This window comes from Austrofundulus limnaeus, unplaced genomic scaffold (assembly GCF_001266775.1).
Source record: "Austrofundulus limnaeus strain Quisiro unplaced genomic scaffold, Austrofundulus_limnaeus-1.0 Scaffold35, whole genome shotgun sequence".
Classification (NCBI taxonomy): domain Eukaryota; kingdom Metazoa; phylum Chordata; class Actinopteri; order Cyprinodontiformes; family Rivulidae; genus Austrofundulus; species Austrofundulus limnaeus.
The window spans coordinates 1,464,202-1,472,864 of record NW_013952437.1 but is presented as its reverse complement, the minus strand read 5'-3'; the positions used below and the strand labels follow the sequence as shown (position 1 = coordinate 1,472,864).

Genomic DNA, 8,663 nt, shown 5'->3' with positions numbered 1-8,663 from the left:
GAGTAAAAATGAACAGTTAGATTTTCCAAAATAAATTTATTGGGGAGGTGACATCTTCAAAACATATTTTTTGTAAAGGTATGCAGCTTGATGGATTATGTACAAACTAAATACAGTGTCAGAATGGCATATATTTATACTTCTCRTCCAATCACAATTCAATTCAATCCAGGAGCCAAAATTTTTCACGGTAGAATATTTTTAATAATAACAAGCTGAAATGAAATGGGAGAAACAACTTTCTACTTCTTACCTTTTTTAAAAATTAAGGAGTAGAAAGTACAGATGATTGTGTAAAAATGTTAGAAGTAGAAGTAAAAAGTGGGCTGAAAAATAATTACTCAAGTAAAGCAGAGATAACCAAAATTTCTACTTAAGTACAGTAACAAAGTATTAGTACTTAGTTACTTTACAACTCTGCACATAATTAAAACAATCCATATTCTAAATTTAGAATCCATTTCCATAATCCTATAAGTTAATCTTCCTGTGCGTCCTCGGCACCSTGACGGGAGAAGAGGAGGTACTTGTTGCTATAGCAACAGCGAGGACTGATAATGAATGTGTGCGTTATCAGACGGTGTGATATACAGGAGGCACGGGTTGTGATTTAAAGCTTGTGTTTTGTTTTTTTATCTGTGCCTCACCAGCGGAGCGAGCGAGGGTCGGACTCACCACTCTGCCAGGCATGAAGGGAACAGATTACATTAATGCATCCTACATAATGGTACAGTGTTGATTATTAATGAGTCACGTTTGCTTATCTGCGGCCATTGAGCCTTTGAAAACGACAAGTGGGAGAATGATTCGCGCGAGCAGTCATCATTTAGAAAGGCTAACAGCTCAACTCTGTCATGCCAGGGCTACTACAGGAGTAACGAGTTCATCATCACCCAGCATCCCTTGCCCCACACCACCACAGACTTCTGGAGGATGATTTGGGACCACAACGCGCAGATTATTGTCATGTTGCCAGACAACCAGGGTCTCGTAAGTACCAACGCAGGCTTTATCGATTCAAAGGAACGCCAATCGTGCATAAATACTAGATGTCGCGTGTCCCACCGCAGGCCGAGGACGAATTTGTTTACTGGCCGAGTCGAGAAGAGGCCATGAACTGCATCGCCTTCACCGTCACTCTCATCAGTAAGGACCGGCTGTGTCTCTCCAACGAGGAGCAGATCATCATCCACGACTTCATCCTAGAGGCCACACAGGTACYCCCCCAGGAAACGTTCTTTTCAGGGAAACAGATTTCCACGAGGTGTTAACGCTCCCCTTTGTGTTTCCTCAGGACGACTACGTCCTGGAGGTGAGACACTTTCAGTGCCCTAAGTGGCCGAACCCCGACGCTCCCCTGAGCAGCACCTTCGAGCTCATCAGGGTCATCAAAGAGGAAGCCATGACTCGAGACGGCCCCACCATCGTGCACGATGAGTATGTTTATGTTTGCTTATGTTTTCTCTTTTCTTTTTTTTTTTGATTATTCAGTAATTTATTAGATATTTCACTAACAGTGCAGGAAAATGAGCACAAGCTCACTTTTTTAGCCGCGGGCCATAAAAAAGGAGTAACGAGACATGCCCCAGAGTGTCAGACAAAATCAGCTGATAGATTTGAAGTACAGTTCAACAGGTTTAACCAAAAAGTTTCAGCTGTTTGAAAAATATCAATAGCTCATAATAAGCTCTGCGACCCTCTGAACCAGAGATCTGCAACCTTTACAGTCAAAACAACCATTTCTGCCCCGCGGCTCACAAAACAAATGTGTCCAGAGCCACGAAACGTGCTGCAGTTAGTCACTTGTGGGCCGCGTCAAGTTGATTGAAGGAGGGCTTTTCTGATCAGCGGGGCTGACTTTATAAAGCTAAAAATATTTACTGAAAATTAAAATGTATTATTAGTTTTACACTTTTAAAACAAAAGAAAAGAGCATATTCACCTAAACAGTATAGTTAATGCAAGTTTGGGAAAAATGTAAACACTGAAATTAGCGTACTTTTTTTTGTGTATTTTTAATTTATTTTATTTTTTCCCTAATTCTTGTTATTTATTTATTTATTTATTTATTTATTTTATTTAATTTTGCCACTTCAGCATAAAGCAGAACTGCATATTAGTTTCTTAATTTCTTCATCAGTGGCTTTTTTTTTTTTTTTGCTTTTGTTTTCTCACCGTCAACATAAGAGGAGCGATGGATGCAAACAAATTTAGTAAAACTTTAGATCACAGAACAGAAATTATCCATGAACCAGACGCTTAATTAACTTGTTTTTCTAAAGCTCTTTTTAATGAGTCAGAATGACCCTTTCTATAACTAAGAGAAGAGTAACTGAGTTTTATCTCAACTTCCTAATTACCCCTTATTAACGATGAGCGGTTTATTAAATAAGATCTTAACAGGCTTTGCTTATTATAAGCCGTATAAAGCAGCAGCACAAAAATAATCTCATTATTAGTGCTTCTTGTGGTTTATTCTGATGCAATAGAACAATCGTTTAAGTGCTTTAAAAAATTATCTTTCTATAACACGTTTTTTTTTTTTTACTTTTCTGAACTGACATTGAGTAAAAATAAATCATTTGTAGAAATTTAGTGCTGTGAAGTTTTCCACTCAGTAAAGTCATTTTTACCACCAAACTACTTTAGCTAAGTGAAATGCTGCACCTTGAAAASAAAGAGTCAGCATGAAGCTTAAAGCTGCTGCATCAGAAGATTTACTCCCGTCCAAACAAAGTTGTTCTTTCAGACTTTTTCTTTGATAAAAATCCTTGCTGAGGAGTTCATCCTTCATATTTTTGTCTCTTCAACCTGGTAACATGTTGACACCTTGAACAGTAACTTTATCAGGAGTTTTGTTTAAAACGTTTCCAACTTTGATGGATTTATCATGTGTATGTATATGTTTATATATATATATATAAAACTAATTCTTAATCGGCAGCCATAGAGATCAGTTTCTTCTCTCCTCTGAGGTGTAAACGCCTCATTAACCCTGAGAAACATTTATCTCCTCACTCTTATTGATCAGTTTTTATTGTTGGTTTGCTTCTTCCTAAAATAATAAATAAGGGACATATTTGTACAAGTGTGCTGCTGTTAATAAACATTATTTAATATGATAAAATAAAACTTAATGTGTTTCATAAAGACTGAGAGTTAACGTGTTACTAATATACACGTTATTAACTTTAAGATCKAACATTCTGTGAAACAATCCATATTGCTAAATTAAGGTCATCTTATACTAAGAAAGGACAGAGCTGTAGTCATTTTGCTCAAACCTTGGAAAGAAAAAAATGTTGTGCTCTACCTCATGTGATATCGCAACATGCCACACTTAGATTATGTGTCGTGAATGAGTCTCAGCTACTACCASGTTCAATTTTAGCTCAGTATCTGCAAAATTCACAGAGTTATATCCAGTTTTGTGTTTTCTAAAGACAGTTGGTTGTGGCGGCCATCTTGAATGAGGTTGGCTCTGAAATTTTATCAGTTGCAGACGCTCATCCAAGGATTATTTTCTGAAGGTTTCATTAAAATAGCGCTGACTCTAAATAGTTAAAAGCTACGTTTTGAGCAAAGGTCTTGTGCAGTTTGTTAGAACAGAATAAGGGTTGGGAAGCTCATTCCACAACAAAATTTTTGACTAACATCAAAATAACTGATAAGCTATATCCATTTTTTATTTTTATTTTTTACTCAGGCTAACTAAAGTTTAAAACATTCTAGGCTCAATAATGCAAGTAGTTGATAGCCGAACAAAAAGACGATAACTACTGTAGTTTATGTTAAAATATACATCCACTGTTCTGAGTTTAAAGAGTTCAGGTAATAAAATTATGTTTGATCTTCGGTGCTGTTTTGTTTTTATACCTTTGGTCTGGATTTTAAAAGGTAGAAGTGTTTAAACGTGTTCTGCAGTGTGTAATTACCTTCCCTCAGTTGTTCTGTTTGCACAAGTAGGATGAAAAAGTAAGCCACTAAATTCTGAGTGCTTTCCCTGGCTTGGGGTTTTAAAGTCCTTAAGTGTGTGTCGGCTCAGAGAGTCTGCGGGCCGCCGCCAGAATCAACAAAAAGGTCTTTTGGTAACCAGGCAACCACGACAGCTTCCAGACTCCCAGCTGATGTTTTATTTTTTTTTTTAAGTTTTTTTATTTTTCTGAACGCATCAGCAGCAGCGGCACCTCAGCTGCTGTTACGTCAAATATCCAACGCAGCCTGACTGAAGTCACATTTTTCTGGAGGTTTTTCACAGAGTAAAATCAGGAGCGACAACGTTAGTTCTGACAGAAACAGGGTTTTTAAAACCAGCTTTGCTCTCCTCGTCCTGAAAACGTGTTCTTGTTGAACCTGTGTCAGGTACGGAGCGGTGTCAGCGGGGATGCTCTGCGCCCTCACCACGCTGTCCCAGCAGCTAGACAACGAGGGGCTCGTCGACATCTATCAGGTGGCCAAGATGATCAATCTCATGAGGCCGGGAGTCTTCACTGATATCGTAAGTTTCCACCGACGTGAAGAGAAGAAGAAGACGRTGATGCATTTTGTTTAAAGCAGCACTCTTTAAAGGGATCCCTGATTAGTTGTAACATTAGACTTTATTTGGTAAACATTTGTTTTAACTGTAAAATAAWGACTGTAAAAATACTGTAGGCTGTTTAGTTTTGTAAATTTTAAAAATGTATTTTAACACGGACGGAGCATTTTATTTACACGCAAAGCATTCTGGGTAAATGATGACATGGCTAGGTCCTCCGTGTGAGCGAGCTATATCCACCCTGAAGGTTAATCTTGGACAATATCTGATGATYGACTCTTTTAAATGAAACCAGAGAGCGTTGACAGAGAGGAGAAGGTAGAAATGACTCAGCCTGTAACTGAAAATATGGATGGAGGACAACAGAGCTGCTTCATGGAAGAAGAACCTCAGCTTAGCCTGTTAGTCTTTGCACTAGCACTGACGCTATATTGCCTTATATGTATTAGCTCGACGCTAGTGCAACAAACAAGCTAAACTGAGGTCCTCCATCCATATTTTCAGTTGCAGGCTGAAGGGTTCGACACACGGGAGGCGACGTCTCTCGCTCTCCATTCATTTCCTATGGAGCCTGTGCGGTGAGGCGACAATCGCTTGCCCTCCTCCAGCTAAGCGACCGGCGAAAATAGTGCATGTGAAATTTCGCGCTCGTACACATACACGTGCACACGCGAGCTTGTGACACGACGTATGAAAGTTGAAAAATGTTCAACTTTTGTCGCTGTCGCTTAGCGTACAACCAATCAGCGAGGGTTTCATTGACTGACCAATGAGAGGAGAGTATGCTACACACTGCAGTTAGCTAACACTTTCACCAAGTGATTACTAAAAAGCTTTGTGGGAATTTGTTGGCACCAGGGTGAAGTTTATGGTAAGTTTTTCCTCATAAAACTGTATCTTGATGTGTGTTTGTTTTTCAATATCATTAGCATCGCAAGATTTGTTTAGTTTCATGTCCGTAATGCACACCCGCCTTCAGAGTCAAGAACCAATCAAATTTCGTGAAGACAAGCGATCTGAGAGCGCGATTCGCAATGCTGCGATCGCTATCTCGTCCCGTGTGTCGGGTTTCACCCTGGCTGCGATGACAGCCGCTAATCGCTGTAGTTTGTCGCTGCCCGTGTGTCGAGCCCTTGAGTCATTTTTGTATTCCCCTCTCTGTCATGTGGATGGAGGACCTTAGCGACGAGAGGAGAATAAGTAGCGCTGAGCTAATGCATATATATAGTGATAGCATCGGGGCTAACGCTAAAGCTAACAGGCTAAGCTGAGGTTCTTCTTCCATGAAGCAGCTCTGTTGTCCTCCATCCATATTTTCAGTTACAGGCTGAGTCATTTCTACCTTCTCCTCTCTGTCAACGCTCTCTGGTTTCATTTAAGAGTCAATCATTGGATATTGTCCAAGATTAACCTTCAGGGTGGATATAGCTCGCTAGCAGCCTCGCACCAAGGACCTATGCACATCATCATTTACCCAGAATGCTTTGCGTGTAAATAAAATTACCCCTCCGTGTAATATATTTTTAAACTTTTAGTTTAAAAATGATAAAATCTGAACATCCTACAGTATTTTTACAGTCTTTATTTTACAGTTAAAATATATGTTTATGAAATAGTCTAATGTTACAACTAATCATGGATCCCTTTAATAATGTTTTCTTTGTTTTCTTCATAAATAAGGTTAAGCCTTCAAGTAATTTTTATACCTTGTTATGCTGCCCCCAAGTGGTCAGAAAACTGTTTTTATTTGAAGTTTCAACTGTACAGGAAGTGTAAAGACAACCTAGATTAAAAGAAATGTTAAAGCTGCTGCCAGTGGCTCCCTGTATGGCACATTAACGAGAGGCACACAAACGGACTGAAAATGAAGCCTCAAAGAAACATTCTCACCCTGTGACAAATCAGAGGAAATGTGTTGCAGCCATGTTGTTGTGAGCATGTTTGAAATTCAAGGACGTGGAAACTGAAAACTTGAACCTTGAGCGGCACGAGAAGAGATGTTCTGGAGCRTCCCTCCTGCCTGCTGTTCACCAGCTAGATGCCAGCAGTTTAAGCTCAGCAGCTTAATAGGAGTCTGTCCCCGCAGACCACTTAGTGATCCAAGCAGGAGTCTGGTCCAGGGGTCTCAGTCCAAGACCTCTGCTGCTCTCCTCCACAGCAATCGATGAGGAAGAGAGAGATCACACCCCAGGGATCCAAGAGCCAGGAGAGCAAAAATTGAGGTTACAACGGGGAGGGGTTGTAGACTGATTGGGGGGCGTCACCTCAGTGAGTTCAGACACTAAGTTTCAGAGGAAAAAGTCCAGTTTAACTCATGACAAATAAATAGTTCTCTTCATCACATTTGCATTCATCCACACACGGATTCAGTCTCGCTCAGTTAAAAATGGGAATAAAAAGCTGCTTATTGTCGTTGAAACTTTGTGTGTGTGTGTTTGTGTGCACAGGAGCAGTACCAGTACCTTTACAAAGCCATGCTCAGCCTGGTGAGTCACACAGAGGGCAGCCTGAGTCCCGTTCACATGGACACTAACGGGGCGATGGTGATGGCCGACGAGTTGGACCCCGCAGAGAGCATGGAGTCCCTCGTCTGAGGACTTTCTCACAGGCACTTCATTTGTAAACAAAACAAAAAAAATACAAAAACAAACAAAAAAAAAACATCCAAGAACTTTTCTGAGGCCTTTTTGCCAGACTATTGATTAAACGAATAACCTTATTACTTTTTTATACTGATGAAAGGTTTTTTGATATTTATGTTTTTGTCCTTTTTATTTGTATTTGTTCCTCCTTTTTTTTTCTTTTTCCTCGTCTTTCGATGTTCTCCTGCTGAGCGTTTGCACCTGTTTAAGTTGACATGAGGAAAAGCAGCTCTGTCCACTTTGCACTATAATATCAGTGTTACTGCCTATTTACCCAGTGAGATTTTTTTTCTTTTTCACTGTTGAAATTCCGGCGCCACAGTGAAACTGAGGCCGGGGGGTGTCTGTGCAGRGGGGTGGGGCTTCGGGGGAGGAGGGGCTGGAATCTTGGAGCGCTTGGAGAAGACCAGGATGAGTTGGAAGGCGATCCACTTACAATGAAGTCATGAAACACTTGTTCACATCGTAACACAGGCCAGCATGTATTTTTCTCCCACATGAAGAGACTCACGGCTGCTTCTTCGTTATCGTCCCGATATCTCACTGCTGTCTTGTAAAATGTACTTACTGCTTTTTTTTTATAATTTTTTTCTGGTTAAAAATATGTTACAACATCTAATGTGAACATTTATTGCTTTTTACAGGGATTTATATTGTTGTATTGTTTTGTAATATATATACATATCTATATATATTATATCCTTAATAGCCCGCTGTTGTTATTATTATTATTTTTTCTGTACTACTAGATCGATACTTGGGAAGATTCGGTATGGAAAACCTACAAATCTTCCTTCATTCCATCATGTTTTTGTTCGTTTTCAGGTTTTTCTGTTGTTGCTTTCTAACCTCAGCAGTCACAGCTCAGCTTTTAACACATGTAYCGACACAATGCCTACAAAAAAAAACTGACAAAAAAACAAGAGGATTCAGTCTGCACAACGTTTTTCATGTTTTATTGCGTTTTGCTGCAATGGGATTTATTTTTGACACTGATCAACATGCAAACAAATGTTAATATCAAGGTGAAAATAAACTCTGCTGGGTTCATATGGGTTCTTTATCAAAACTGAAAGCTCTCCTTCCTGGATGAAATGCTGCCAAGCTGCTGTAAATCTTTTTATGTTTTTTTATTTTTGTTTTTTTAATCCTACATCTTACTTTGACTCCGACTTTGCCGATCTGGGGACGTCRTCGCTTTGTTTTTAACACCCTCCTGAAGACAAACTACTGAAGCCGCAGCAGTTTTTCTGCAGGAACTATTTATATTTACGAGATTTTACTGAAGAGGAGCATCTTCACTGATGGTGAGGATGCTGTTCAGTGCCTTGGAAATGTTCCTTACTCCTCATGTCTGATCTTTTTTTTTAATTATTGTTATTATCAAGCTGTTTTTATCAGATTTTTTTACCAGTAATGTCAATTAATTGCTGGATCTTGTAATGCCATCTTCATACAGAGGTTTCTAGTATAATTTATTTTTT

The 8,663-nt window shown here is 39.4% G+C and overlaps 1 protein-coding gene across 1 annotated transcript in view; it reads left to right on the top strand.

Annotated features, from left to right (window-relative positions):
* LOC106516032 (protein tyrosine phosphatase receptor type G) overlaps positions 1–7,685 on the top strand; it is a gene marked incomplete at its 5' end in the record, with an annotated part of 114,663 nt that extends 106,978 nt beyond the window's left edge. Inside the window, 6 exon segments of the mRNA XM_014006179.1 lie at positions 651–727; positions 862–990; positions 1,071–1,217; positions 1,295–1,437; positions 4,363–4,498; positions 6,985–7,685. Coding sequence (XP_013861633.1) covers positions 651–727; positions 862–990; positions 1,071–1,217; positions 1,295–1,437; positions 4,363–4,498; positions 6,985–7,131 — 779 coding nt within the window.
* Between the last annotated feature and the right edge of the window lie 978 nt (positions 7,686–8,663).